We start from the raw sequence: 14,758 nt of genomic DNA on the forward strand, positions 1-14,758 counted from the left end.
GCATAGGGCATCCTCTGCCACCAGAGACAGCCCCTGCCTCAGAGGCAGAAAGAGCAGCGACCAGAGAGGACCCAAGCCAGGTGGGTCCGTGCTGGGGCTCAAGGTCTGCAGTGGGGAGCCCAGTGGATCACCCATAACTCATAGTCCCCCCCCCCCACTGCTCAGCACAACCAGGAGCACCCTCTGAGCACTGCCCCAAACACCCAACAGGGTCTGAAGTGACAGAATAGCGATAGGAACTTGATTTGCACGTGGCTGACCCAGGTTCAGGCCCTGGCATCCCTTATGGCCCCCGAACCCCGCCAGGAGTGAGCCCTCAGCGCCGCTGGGTGTGGCCTAAAAGTAAATTAAAAAAGGAGGAAAATAAGCCCCCAAGAAAGCAAACCAGGGGCTGGAGCGATAACACAGCAAACCAGGGGCTGGAGCGATAACACAGCTGGGATGGCGTTTGCCTTGCACGTGGCTGACCCGGGTTCAATTCCCAGCATCCCATATGGTCCCCTGAGTACCGCCAGGAGCAATTCCTGAGTGCAGAGCCAGGAGGAACCCCTGTGTACCGCTGGGTGTGACCCAAAGAGCAAACAGAAAGAAAGAAAGAAAGAAAGAAAGAAAGAAAGAAAGAAAGAAAGAAAGAGAAAGAAAAAGAAAGAAGGAAAGAAAGAGAGAAAGAAAGAAAGAAAGAAAGAAAGAAAGAGAAAGAAAGAAAAAGAAAGAAAGAAAGAAAGAAAGAAAGAAAGAAAGAAAGAAAGAAAACCAACAGAAACCAGCAAGGCCCGTGTTAAAAATGTTTAAGGGAAGAAACAAGGGATCAGGGGTTGAAAGGAAAGGCTCCCTGGGGTCTTCTGCATCTCCCACCCCGAGCCTGGCACGCAGGCAACCGCCTGTGGTCCTGGGGGCTGCTGTCCCTGACCAGGGGCCGTGCAGGGCAGCGCCGGGCTCCAGCTCGGGGCCTCCCACCTGCAGAGCACGTGCTTGACCCAGGAGCGAGCGCCCAGAAAGGGATTCTGGTCTGTCTCAAGGACACATGCCCCCTTGACCCGCCGCTGCACCCCTGCACTCTCCCTTCGCTGCTGCCAGCCCAACCCGTCTCCCGGTTCCTGTGAGGGCGCCCTCAGCACACTCCCCCTTTCCAGTTAATCTTATCCCCCACCCCACCCCAGAGGGCCTTTAAGCGCCCGGTCCAGTCAGCTCCCCTCCCCGCCCCCCGCCGTGAATGAGCAGAGTCTGTCTCCACTTGCCCCTCCGTGCTGAATTTGGGGGTCTCTGCAGGCCTCTCCCAGTTTCTCCCCCAGACTCGTGGCTGCTCTCAGCAACCCTGGCCTGGCCCACGGGAACTTCTCCGCACAGAGCTGTCCCCAGGGCCTCTCCCCCCGCGGGCCCCTTGTAGGGCCCCCTGAACCTCCTCAGTCCCCCCAGGTCACCCCACTTCTTCCCACCTTCCTGATATTTCATGCCACCATCGTTGAGGCGGGCCTCTTCCCTTAGACTAGAAGATAAGCAGATTCCGACTTGCTCCCCTCCCCCTCCCCCTGCACCCCCAGACCTGCTGGGAGCCCAGCTGATGGCCAACAGGGGCTTGTCCAGAAAGGTGCTGGAGGGAGACACACCCCTTCCCTCCTCCGCTACCCCCCCCCCCGGAGGCACAGGGCAGGTACCAGTGGTATATTGGGGGGTTCCCTGGGGACCCACCGCACCCTCCCTGCATTTCTCACCGCTAAGAACCCACATCCACACCCTCAAGTTCAGATTCTAAGGCACATATTTCTTCCCCCCCCCGGTTATTATTATTTTTAATGTATTTTTCTAGGGCGCATCTTTGTGACTTCCGGGTTTCTGGAATCAGAGGGGGCTTTAGCACAGCTGTGCAGCCTTTGAGGACTGCACGGTTCGGAATTGGTGAGTCTGAGGATGGAGGACTGTATAATGGGGGGGCTGAGGGGGGGGGGAACCAAGCCCTTCATCTACCCGGGAGATAGTACAGGGCCCTGGCAAGGCCACTGCAACCCCCCAGGGCCACCGAGAAGAGAAGATGCTTTTCTTTTTTCTTTCTTTCTTTCTTTTTTTTTTTCTTTTTTGGTCACTCTTGGCAATGCACAGAGTTCCTCCTAGCTCATACATTCAGGAATTACTCCTGGCGGTGCTCAGGAGACCCTATGAGATGCTGGGAATTGAACCTGGGTCAGCAGCGTGCAAGGCAAACTCCCTCCCCACTGTGCTATCTCTCCAGCCCGAGATGCATTTCTTACCCTCGGGGGTCACAGTGAACACCCGTCTCTCTCATTCCCGCTTCCAAAGTCTGGTGGAATTGACTGAGCCTCCTCCAGACCCCGCTCACATCCTCAAGGGTCCCAACCGATTGCAAGCAACGGTCTGGATCGTTCCAAAATGGAAGTGTCAGCTGGGGGGCGGGGGGGGGGAAGAGGGGGCAGCCTCCAGCCAGAGTCTGGGAGGAAACAGAATCCTCCGGGGAGATATCGGTGCATCAGGGGCCCCCAGGACTCATCGGAAGGGCCTGAAAGCCAGGAACTCCCTGCCCTGCGTCATCCAGGGACCCGCGGTGCCTTTGGAAGGTTGCTTGGTACAGTGGAGGTGGCCCTTGCCCCTTGTTCTGTATGGGCCCAGAGGTGGGGCCAAAGACAGTGCCCCAAGAGGACCTGGGCACAGCTGGCAGAGCCAGACCCACACGGCGGGTGCGAGCAGCCACCCGTAGGTCGGGAAGCCTAGAGGTGAGACCCACCCACCTGCTCCCACTCATCCGGATTCCAGCAGAAGCCGGAAGTGACAGGGTTTCTCTCCCCCAAATACCCAGACCCACCCAGAGTCTTGTCTCCCCGGACCCCCGCCTCCCCTCCATCCCACCATCCAGACCCTGCACCTGGGTTCCCCACTTAAGGGCACCCCCCACCCCGGGAGTCATCTGGAAGGTTCTGGAAGGTTCTGGAAGGTTCTGGAAGCACCGTGCTCCTCCCCCATCCTCGCTCCCACTCCCCGGTGTCCCCTGAGGGGCTGGGGACTGCCATCTGTCCCAGCGCCCTCCCGCCCCCCTCCGCCCCTCCCCCACTTGTCTCTTCCTCCTGATCTCTGCGCTTGATGCCTTCCCACCTGGAATGTTCTTTTCTCCCTCCCTGCACCCAGTTTACTCCTCCTCAGCCTTCAGCTCCCCCCTCCCACCTACCCCCTCAGGAAAACCTTCCCTGGTGAGAGCTCGGTGTTCCAAATGCACAGTCCCCGGGGCGCAGCGAGAGCTGTGATGTGTGTGTGTGTGTGAGTGTGTGTGTGTGCGCTCATGTGCGTGTGCGTGTGCGTGTGTGTGCATGTGAATGTGTGTACAGATGTGAGGGGGTGTGTGTGCGTATGTGTGAATGTGTATGCAGATAGGAGGTTGTATTTGTGTGCACAGGCGTGCGTGTGTACATGTGTGTGAATGTAGGTATGGAGGTGGGGGGGTGTACGCTGTGTGTGCAGGTATGTGTATGTGTGGGCCTGTATGTGAACCTGTGTACAGATATGAGGGGGTACGTGCACATATGTGAGTACATGTGTATGCATGTGTGTGCCTGTGTGTGAATCTGTGTGCAGATAAGAGGGTGTGTGTGTGTGTGTGTGTGCATATGCATGCATGCATGTGTGTGCTTGTGTGTGTGGTGTGCCTGTGTGTGAATCTGTGTACAGAGATGGGGGGTGTGCATATGCGTGCATGCGTGTGTGTCTGTGTATGAGTGTGTGTACACACACCCCACCATGCACCCTCTGAAGGAGCACTCTCTCCTGAGTCCATGCACCCGTACCACCTGCCCCCCTCGGGCCCCCTAGAGGCCTCCTGCCCCCCAGGTTCAGCCCTCCCAAGCAGGAAGGAGGGAAGAGGCCAGCAGGGAGCTGCAGGTTCTCTTTCTGCTGCTCCCCACCTCTCTAGAGGGCCTGCCACCTCCCTCCTAGCGCCCCACCTCCCGCCAGGACGGATGCCTGGAATGCAACAATAGAGAGGTGCAAGCAAACCCAGCACTGAGCCTCAAGGGCAGGATTCTGGTCCCCGGGGGCTGTATGCCCCCTAGTCCAGTGACTGGGAGAAACTTCTGACCCACTACCCCCACATCCAGCCCCGAAGCCACATTCTGCAGGGGTGTGGCCAGGAAACAGGTGAGTGAAGGCTCAGGACTCCCCGGACCCTCAAATGCCTGTTTCAGGGGGAGCTGGGGTCCGCCAGAGCCCCTCCAGCCGGGCTCCAAGGCACCGTTCACTGCGTTGACTTTACACTTGGGGTCTGGTCTGTACTGTGGGGGTGGGGTGGGGGTCTCCCTGGGGTCTCAGCGGGGACATGGCAAGGGAGGACATTTCAGGGTCTGCTGAGAAGCCGCCCCCAGAGCCGCCTTCTGATCTCACCAGCGCCTTCTGAAACGATCTTTCTCCTTCTTCTCCTAGAGCGAACCCCTCCCTCCCTCCCTGCCCTCTGTGCTGAGTTCATTACAATGACAGCAAACAAGGATCCGAGCACTGCGCCCTCCGTGCCCTCCTGACGTCATGCCAGGGACCCCAGTGCCAGGGATGCCAACATTCGGCGGGTGGCAGGTGGCTGTGGGCATGCCCGCCCACAAACCTGGGCAATGTCTCACCCTATAACAACTGCTGTGGGCACAGCAAGGGGCAGAGATGGACAATCTTCCCACACGCCCCCTCCACACCCCGGGGAGCTGAAAGTTTTTTTTTGAGGGGGTGGTTCGAGTGGACCCACACAGCGCAAGTCTACCAGGAAGTGGTTGGTGCTCTGTAAAATACGTGGAACAGAAAGACGCACATCTGAGCGGAGGAGGGGCTGGAGGCAACTTCTACCGAGATGGTCAGTGAGGAGCAGGTGGCTGACGTCCTCCCTGCCCCTAAGCCAGTGACCACCTGGCGAGAAGGGGGTTGCAGTCCCATTTCACAGACTCAGAAACCGAGGCTGCAGCGGGTGAGGCGGTCCCTGAATAATCATCTTTCGCCACCAGGCTGCAGGGTTGGAAGACAGCCTAGATGGGTGCACAATCCCTTCCATGACACCCACCCCCTGTCCCCTCACCTCACCCAAACCTCACCCCTGCCCCGAAGGAGGGGCCTCGAAAGGGCCTAAATCGGCTAGTTTTGTTTTGTTTTGTTTTTTTAAAATGGAAAACCTCTGTCTCCTCCAATCCAAGACACAGAGGCCACCTCTCACACTGCAAAGGGTCCGACAAAGCAGAATGAGCTCGGGAGGCCTTCCCTGGGCTGTGGGAACTAGGCCTGGAGGGGCTGGAAGACAGCGGTGTGTCCCCCCAATACCCCACCCCATCCCCCACCCTGCCGGGGCCAGGGGCAGGGCCCAGCCTGGAAAGACCAGGCTGGGCGCCTTAGGCAGAGGGACAGGGCTGCAGGCAACGCTTGCAGAGAGCAGGGCAAGGTCACCACAGGCTGGGTTTGGGGTCTGAGTGCCCCCTGTCCCCTGATGTGCTGGCCAGGGGAACGGACACCAGCGCTGGCTCTGCCACTCTGCCCCCGAGGCCCCAGTGGGTGGTGGGCGCTGGCCCACTCGAGGGTCTCCTCCTGGAAAGGGGGGCTGGGGCAGGGGCCGTGGGGAGGCAGGTGAGAAGTTCGGGGACCAAGGTTCCTTCCTAGGTGAGGATAACTGGGCATGCAGGACTTGGGCGGGGGGGAAGGCTGCTGAGAACACGGGCCCTGGGAACAGGTTGTCAGGGTCCTTGCGGGGAGACCGCTGGCAAAGAAGAGAAGGTTCTGGGACATTCAGTACAGGGGTCCTGCACTTGCCTTGCATGTGATCAACCCAGGTTCAGACCCCGGCGTTGCTGGGTTGACCCCTCATTGCTGGGAGCAGCCCGTGAGCACATCAGTTTGGCCCGGAAACACACGGCAAACCTCTCTCGACTAATAAACGTTTATTGTTTAAAACATACATTTTTTAAAATTAAATTTTTTTTTTTTTTGCTTTTTGGGTCACACCTGGCAATGCACAGGGTTTCCTCCTGGCTCATGCACTCAGGAATTACCCCTGGCGGTGCCCGGGGGAACATATGGGATGCTGGGAATCGAACCCGGGTCGGCCGCGTGCAAGGCAAATGCGTTACCCACTGTGCTATCACTCCAGCCCCCAAAATTAAATTTTTTAAAAATGGAAGTTTCTGGAAATGTTGATGAGGCTCAGCTAGCAATGCCGGCTCCCTGGCAAGGGTGAGCCTTTTTGTTTGATTTTTGTTTGGGGGCCACACCCAGCGGTGCTCAGGAATTACTCCTGGCAGTGCTCAGGGGACCCTAGGGGATGCCGGGGATTCAAGCGGGATCAGCCGCGTGCAAGGCAAATACTCTCCCCACTGGACTATCGCTCCAGCCCCCCGTAAAGGCGAATCTTCACATCAGACTGGACCTCGGTACATATTCCAAGCAGTGAAGTGTGGCGGTCATTTACTGGTTATTTCCCCTTCCCTGAAGTGGATGAGCCTCAGTTTCCCTTAGCCACTTAGGCACAGGGCATCCCGACAACAGACTCCCTTCTAATCCCCCCTGGTTTTATTTTTTTGCTTTTTGGGTCACACCCGGCGATGCACAGGGGTTACTCCTGGCTCTGCACTTAGGAGTTACTCCTGACGGTACGCGGGGGACCATATGGGATGCTGGGAATCAACCCAGGTTGGCCGTGTGCAAGGCAAACGCCCCACCCGCTGTGCTATCTCTCCAGCCCCAATCTCCCCTGTTTTTACAGCAATGAATTTGTGACTCACTCGGCAGCAGTTCCAGGCGGGACACACAGATCACCCTGACCCCCACCTCCAACCCCCTTTAATTATTGTCACATGTCCTTGGGACATTGGCACTCATTACAATCACAGAATTCCCCCCCCCCTTTTTTGGGTCACACCCGGCGATGCTCAGGGGTTCCTCCTGGCTCTGCTCTCAGGAATTACCCCTGGTGGTGCTCAGGGGACCCTATGGGATGCTGGAAATTGAACCCGGGTCAGCCGCGTGCAAGGCAAACGCCCTCCCCACTATGCTATCGCTCCAGCCCCACTTAGAGCATTTTAATATCGACCCATTGCCACACACTTTTCTGCCTCCTCACCCTGTGCAAAATCACTTCCAGGGGAAAGCAGTCCCCTTGGAGCTCCTAGACCTTTGGGGCCACCACACGAGGGCCCACGCCTGCTGTCCCTATTCGGCAGAACCACACTCCAGGGCCACAGCCTGGCGCGGCCCTCCCTGAAATCAAACCTTGGGCACAACAAGAGACTCCCCACCCGGCGGAAGCCTGAGGGGGAAACCCCAGGCCAGGAGCAGTGATCGAGGTGATGCCTTTAAGATCCAGGAATCAAAAAAATACAGAAACCCCAGACCTGTCTTGGTGGGAAAGAGCAGGGAAAAAGATCGGAAGGCAAAGCCATGCAGATCCCGCAGCTTCTGGAGGGATGCAGGGCTCAGAAATGCAGAGACCCTCTCCTCTCTGCCTGGGAACCAGGAGAGGGGCCAGCACGGGAGAAAGAAAAGGAAGAATGGGGTAGGGGGTGGGTGAGCCTGCTGCCGGCCGCTCTTCTGCAGAGCTAAAATCCTTGGGACAGGCAGCAGGGAAAAAGAAAGACCGAGCGTGAGTTTCTGGCCCCCTCTGGAGACCAGGAAGCCATCGGTGATGCGGGAGGTAGAATATCCCGAATCACATCATGGCCCAGTGATGCTTGAACTTGGGTGGAAGGAACTGGCCGGGGGCCCTGATGTCGATTCTGTTGAACTCTCCTCAGAGAGCTCCCGCTGAGCACTGCACTGGGAGGGTTTGAAGGCAGCTTTCCTAAAAAGTTCAAGAACTTCCCAGATTCCTCTTATCCATATGCTGAGTGCTATATCCCCCACCCGCCCTGAACTCCAAGAAGGACCCCAACCTCCTCGGGCTCTTGAGACCACCCATCTCTTCTCGACTCTGCAAAAGGGGCCGGCGATGAAGTCATTGGTTGCCTGTCCACCCCTCTACTCTGCTGCCCCTGTGTCTTTTTCATCTTCCACAGAGAGAAGAATTGGAAAGACAGCCCTAGAAGCAAAGCATTTTTTTAATGTTTTAATCAAGAAGTGGATGAAAAAGAAAAGCCATCTTAGGAAGCAAAAAAAAAATGTCCTAATGAGAACCAGAGAGCTGAGGCAAACAGGGTTATTTTTTTTTTTTCACCCGGAGATGTGAGCAGCATCTTGGAGAGATCATTTGAAACCTATTCACCCCTTCCTGGGTAGGGGCAAGAAAATGCCACGAAGAAGGGGTGAGCAGGTGGTGTCTGCTCTGTGTGGGGGATCTTCCTGAAGCCCACTTTCTCACCAGAATGATAGGCTCAGGGACCCTGAAATGCTGATTGGGGCGAAGACTAATTTGGAATGCTTTTGAAAAAAATTGAAAAAGCAAACACACACACATATACACACACAGAGACACACACACACATCCATGCTCCTGAAACCGGTCCATGGATAATCTGGGGGAAAACCGTGGGGTCTTCACAAAGAAGTGACTTTAAAATCTCCTAACAAATTGCTAAGTGGCTAAAACCCACTTTCCCAGGGAGCGGGGTGGTCCTCCAATGCCCGAAGCTTCGGAAATGGAAGGCTGGGCCCAACGGGAGCTGGAGACGCTTGTGCTTTCTGCGGGGGCCTTGGCCACAAGTGGACAGAAACACACATGCCGGCAGGGCTCTCGGGCAGGAGCTTGGGCCAGAGCCGTGGCTTGGGGGCCCATCTCACTGCCTTTGGGAAAGGTTGCTATTCCAACATTGGTTGATTCGGGGGGGCGGGACACAGGCCCCTGTCCTGAAGTGAAAGTGAAAGGGATGGAGAGTACAGGGGGGATGCAGACCCCAAAACAGATGAAATCTTATGGACACAGTGAAAAGTCTCCGGTATAGCTCCTTTCCTCCTGGGAATGAGGCCATGTGCAAAAGATCCCGGTCACAGACACCGGTGACCAACCCCCGCCCCCAAAGAAGGAAGTATACCGCCAGCTCGCTCACCAATTTCTGGGTCCCTGTCTCTCCCCAATAATGCCCCGGCTTTCCTCTAATCTCTTGGCTGTCTGTCGCCATCCATCTGACTTAAATCCGAGCAAGGCAAATTGTTACTAAGATCATTTCCCTAAAGCAACCCTCATTCACTTGGTTTGGCTTCTCTTACGGAATAAGAGTCTTCCATAAATGTTTAATTAAATGGAAGCCTTTCCACGGCTAATGACAAGCTGCAGGAACGTCTCTTCATTTTTTTTTAAAAGGAGGGCTCTTGTGTGTGTGTGTGTGTGTGTGTGTGTGTGTGTGTGTGTGCTTAAAAGAGTGCCTATTAATTTCCCGAGATTGATTCCCTAGCTGGAAAAGAGCATATAGTAATTCAGCATCCAGCTTCTCTGCAGACTTGGTTCAAGGCAGTGGTTTGGATTGAAGAAGGGCCCCAAATGCAGTATGCGTCAAATAGACCATCGCTCAATGAAGTCACTTAGCTATTCAAAACATGTTCAACCATCAGTCAAGCGTTTGCACCAAGAATGTGGCGACGAGGGGGGGGGGGGGTGGGCAGGGGATGGGTGCTCTTTCCCCAGATCCCCGTTTCCAAGAGGAGCCTTTGCTCCATGTGGGTTAGACCCCGGGCCATTGCTGCTCCTGCCTCCTCTCTCCCGTTTTTTTTTTCTTTTTTCTGTTTTTGGCCTCATCTCTTCCAGGCGCCAACTCCCCACCTCACCATCCCATGCTGAGCTCAACAAACAATCCCGCAGTCCCCGCTGCCCTCCGCGGCCTCAAAGGGCCTCTGATATTGTTGACGGGCCCGGGCGAGGAACACGAACCTTTCCCCCTGGCCAGAAACATGCGTTCCCCTGTGCCCGTCTTTCCAAGGGGGGTCTACGTGTATGGACTGAGCTATCTGAACGCAGTCCCTCCAACGGAAAGTCTGTCTATACCTGCAGGTTGTATGACCTGCCGGAGTTTCTCCCCCCCCCCCCCCCAGGCTTGGTCAGGGTTTCACGCCACCACGGTCTCCCGGCTACCGTGTGGCCTTCTTTGCACTCTGCACACACACAGGCAGGCACGCGTGTCCTGCAGAATCAAGGCGATCGGCTGACACCCCAGCCCCACTGTGGACCCGTTCCCCACTCCCCCTTCACTTCTCCACGCCTTCGCCTCCCTCCAAGGCCCCTCTGCACAATGCCTCTAGCCGGCTGCTGGCCGCAGTGCTGAGACACTACTGGCTTTTGGATAACACACATGTCACTCGGCCTGGAAGTACTCCGGTCCCCAGACTACCCTGCCAGCGAATGGCTGTTTATTAGAACTCGCGCCCGTTTCCCGTGAGAGACGCATGTATTTTTAGACTTTGTCAACGTTCAGACGCATGTCCACACGTGCAGCCCATGGCCTCGACACAAAAATGTGTGGCCCAGAGACATTACGAAATGTTCTTGAACTCAGCCGGTGCTCCTGGAATCATTAGGATTCACCACATCAGGATTCTCCGAGACAACAGATTCGGGAAAAAAAAATAATAACAAAAGATTGGCAGGTGCTGGTGCATCTGGGACTTGTAGGGAGGGTCGCGGGTGGGGAAGACGAGAAAAAGCATTTTTGGATTCTTCATTACGGAAAGAGTAGCGGCATTGAAAGGCAATTATTTCTCTCCCCCCCCCCCACCACCCACCCACCAGCCCTCCTAGATGGTAACGTTACACCAAATGGCAAATGCTAATGATTCCAAAGCAGCAGAGCACATTTGACTTTTCAAGACAATATCTCGTTGTTTTCATCATCTCCCAGATTATTGCGATGGAGAGAATCAGGGAGAGGGAGGGAGGAGGCGGGGGGTGGGGTGGGGAGGAGAGGCAGAAGGCAGAGAGTTGAGTATGGTTTCGGCTTATTGATTTTTTTCTTTCCTCTGAAGAACTAACCCGAGCAACCTTGATGTGCGGTGGTGTGGACGGGAGCAAAGTAAGAAAATGGTGGGATGCGAAGGGGACTTATTTGGAGGAGGGGGGGAGGGGGGTGCGGCAGGGAGGGGTGGGGTGAGGAGGGGGAGGAGATGGGAAATCGAATACCTTCTAGACAGCAGGTCCTCCATAATCCAGAATGGGTCATAACTTCCTCGTTCTTTTTGCTGGTTTCATTCTCGCTGACACTCTTGGTCTTGCAAACCCCTCTGGAATAGAGCCAATAGTCGGTCCCAACAGCGATGGTCATAAGACTGAAGGCAGCAAAAGCACCAACGGTGGTCAAAAGCATTTGAACACCTCGATCAAACAGCCCCATAATTCTTCATTATATAAACACCCAACCGACTTCTGGTTTCTCGGGAGAGTGTGTGTGTGTGAGAGAGAGAGAGAAGGTGCGATTACCAAAGGCAAAAAAAAAAAAATTAAAAATCAAAAAAGACTTCCACTACTCATAGAATAGATCTATGTGGGATTAGAGAGAAAGAGATTTTTTTAAAAAAGAAAAAAAAAGGAGGAGGGATAAGAAAGCTCTCGGAAAAGAGTGTAAATTAGAAATATATCACACGGGAAGGGAGGCTTGCCTTTTTCAAGATCAGAAACTGTTCCGGTTGGCGTGATTTTAAAAAAGAGGGGGGGAGAGAAAAAAAAAAAGAAAGAGAGCGAGAGCGCGCGAGAGAAAGCAAACAATAAAAAAAAAATAAATAAAAAGACACCCCCCACCCCCCCCAAGTGAGATGCCTTAATCTTTTTTCCTAAAATTCTGGTCTCCAGTTTCCATATGTGATGGCTAATTTGGAGATGGTTTCCAGATCAGTGGGCCGGGGAGCAGCCGCATCCTTCACACCATCCCGCGGGGTCCGGACGGAGACGGTCGCTCAGCGCCGGGGAGCGCCGCGGAGCATCCTCGGGTCGGGGCCGTGGGCGCTGCGGCCCGCGCCATCCACCGCCGGGGCCTGGCCGCGGCTCGTCCTGCGGGGCGGGGGGCGCGCGGGGGGGCTCGCGGCTCGCGCTTCACACCCGTCCTCGGGGCGCCCTCGGCGTCGGCTGCCCGGCCGCGGGGGTCCCGCCTTCCATGGTGGCGCCCCGGCGGCAGCGGCGGGGCGGGCGCGGCGGGCGCGGCGGGCGCGGCGGGCGCAGCGGCGGCGGCGGCGGCGGCGGCGGCGGCGGCGGGTATTGTTGTTCGTGGCGGGGGGGAGTGTTGGCCAAGTGGGGGAGGGAGGGGGGTTTCTCCGCGACGGGCGAGGCGGGGTTCCCTCCCCCTCTCCGCAACGCTCCTGGCGGCGCGGGACCGGCCTCTTGCTGCAGCGCGGGCCGCCCGCCGGCCGGCCTCCCCCCGCCCCGCGCGCGCGCTCCCACCTTACTGCATTAGCGGGTGGTGCTGAACTGGACAGCTCCCGCCTGCGCCCGCCCGCCCGCCCGCCGGCCGGCGGCCTCCGGGGCTGGGGGCGGCGTGGGGAGGGTGGGGGGCGGCCCAGCGCCCCAAATGAGCGCCCTCCCGGCTCTCCCCACCCCGAGCTCAGAGGCGGGCGAAGCTCGGCAGAGGAGGCAGGAGATGATAGCTCAGCCCTCTCTCCCTCTCTCCCTCTCTCCCTCTTCTCTCTCCCTCTTCTCTCTCTCTGCCTTCCCTCCCTTCTTCACCCCCCCCCCACCCCGCCTTGGTCTTTCTTCCAGCTCAGCCTTCTTCTTCTCCTTCTCATTCCATCTCTCCGTGCCCAGAGCTCCAAATACAACCCTCGCTGCACAATCAGACGGGCACAAAACTTCAACCAGCTGTTTTCTCTGCCTGGCAGCGGGGGAAATAGGACCAGGATGGGGTAATTACAAGATGGGTCTGTGTATGTGTGTGTGTGTGTGTGTGTGTGTGTGTGTGCGTGTCCGTGGGAATCATGGTGTTCACTTGGCTGTTGGGGACTACGTGCAAGAGGGGACTTGTTAGGCCCATGAACTGCATCCCGTCCTGGCCAGCCCGGGGTGTGCAGTGCACGTGTGTGTGTGTGTGTGTGTGTGTGTGTAGTCTTCTGAAGCTCGATGCTACGAGCAGACATTTTGGAATAGATTATTCAGGGGAGCCTGTGTGAGAGTCACCAGTAACCGGGGGGAAGAGGGGGTTGGTGTGGCGGGCTTGGGCGCCGATTTGCAGCTCAAGGATAAACACCTTTGCAGGGGAAGTGGGGGAATGTGAGTCCTTGTAAGTTTCCCATGTCATTCATAAACCGGATGGGAGGCGATAAAATTCTCGGCTGCTGTGAACACAGACACACATCAGAACCCTCCCCACCCCCTCTCCTCAGCAGAATCGTCATCCTGGGTTAATTACAGCATCACTCCTCGTTCCTATATGGGCGCCTTTTCCTTGATGTGACCCCCAGAGAAAGAAGCCCATCACATTCCAGCTGCGACTGATTTTATTTTCGTCTGATCGGTCCCCTAGTTAAGTGAGTGATAGCACACTAAGCATGCTGGGGGGGGGTACCGGGTTAATTGGAGGGGGGAGCGCCCAGGGAGAGGTAGGAGTCTGATGGGTCACAGGGGTTTCGATTTCCACGCCATCCTTCAGTTCACCCCACACTCCTGTGTGCCTCTCCCAGGGTTTTTGCTGGTTGGTTGGTTGGTTTTTGCCCTTATTAAGATCATCAGCTCGGAAATGTCTAGTGATCTGGTGCCTGTTACAGACCGTCTGAAGGATGATTGGATGCGAAACGGTCTCTTTCTGGCCTTGCTTCACTCCTTCCTCTTGGCTCAGGGGCGCTCTGCTGGTGCAGCTTGTTTGTTCACTGCGATGTAGCAAAACTACCTGTTTGTCCCATCTGCTTAATGCTCCCTCCCCTCCTTCTCTGCCCCTTCGCCCAGAGGAAGGACTCCTATGAGGAGTGATGTCCAAGTGCTCAGTCCCTGGGGAGAGGGTCTTGGTGTCTGAAGACTAAAACCAACATCCCAGCCATCACTCTGTCCGGAGATGTGTCGGGTTAAGAGCGTTTGCAAAGGGAGGGTTCATGCCTCCGCTTTTATTTCTAGCCTGGGCAGATTGCAGGTGGACCCTGTCTTGAGGGGTGGGGTGGTCGATTGATCTGTTGATCCCACTCGTCATCAAGAAGCCCCCCAAGAGGGGGATTTTCCATGAGCACCAAGCGCACAGCAAGTGGGCAGGCCTTGGAGAAGGTCCGTGTCTTTGAGGGGCGTGGGGGAGGAGCAGGGGGCTAGCCAGAGACAGGGTCCTGCTTATGCCCCCTTATCCTTTGGCTGCCTTTGCCCTGAGAAGTCCCTTCCTGCAGAGAGAGCCTCCTTCTCCTCCTCCTACCCACCCCTTTCAGAGCACCCCCACTGGAATCAGTAACCGAGGCTCACAAGCTTCTGTGAGTCCGCGGAACTGCAAACATCTCTGCCCCTGACAGGAACTGCAGCTTTAGCAGCATCTGATTAATCTTCTGGCTGGAGAATCATTGAGAAAAAAGAAAGGGGGGCTGGGGAGGAAGGGAGAGGCTTCTCGGTTGCCAGCAGGGAGTGAACAGAGGGTTCCGGGGCCAGAACAGGCCTGGGGCACAGCTTGACTTTGCTACCTGCGTGCCTGCCAGCAGCCTCAGTCCTGCTGGGCGGTTAATGGGTGTATCGGGACTGCTTCCTCACCCTCCCTGCAGTTCCCTCTGCCTCTGCTCCTCTAGGCAGTGGCTAGTGCTCCTCTGTGTCTCTGCTTTTCCTCCCAATGACTTGGAGGGGCCCTTAGAGGTCAGTGGCTGTGTCTCGCTCGTCGTCGTTTTATCTTTGAGGCCAAAAGTCAGGCTGGACACACGGCAGATGCCTGGTCCT

General features: G+C 56.5%; 1 protein-coding gene across 1 annotated transcript in view; it reads right to left on the reverse strand.

Moving 5' to 3' along the window:
* The window catches only part of CACNG2 (calcium voltage-gated channel auxiliary subunit gamma 2), a 141,976-nt gene extending 130,593 nt beyond the window's left edge, over positions 1-11,383 (reverse strand). Inside the window, exon 1 of the mRNA XM_056137506.1 lies at positions 11,060-11,383. Coding sequence (XP_055993481.1) covers positions 11,060-11,270 — 211 coding nt within the window. The 5' untranslated portion in view covers positions 11,271-11,383. The remainder of the gene's footprint in view (positions 1-11,059) is intronic.
* Positions 11,384-14,758: the final 3,375 nt, after the last annotated feature.

Source organism: Sorex fumeus, unplaced genomic scaffold (assembly GCF_029834395.1).
Source record: "Sorex fumeus unplaced genomic scaffold, SorFum_2.1 ptg000125l, whole genome shotgun sequence".
NCBI classification, from domain to species: Eukaryota; Metazoa; Chordata; class Mammalia; order Eulipotyphla; family Soricidae; genus Sorex; species Sorex fumeus.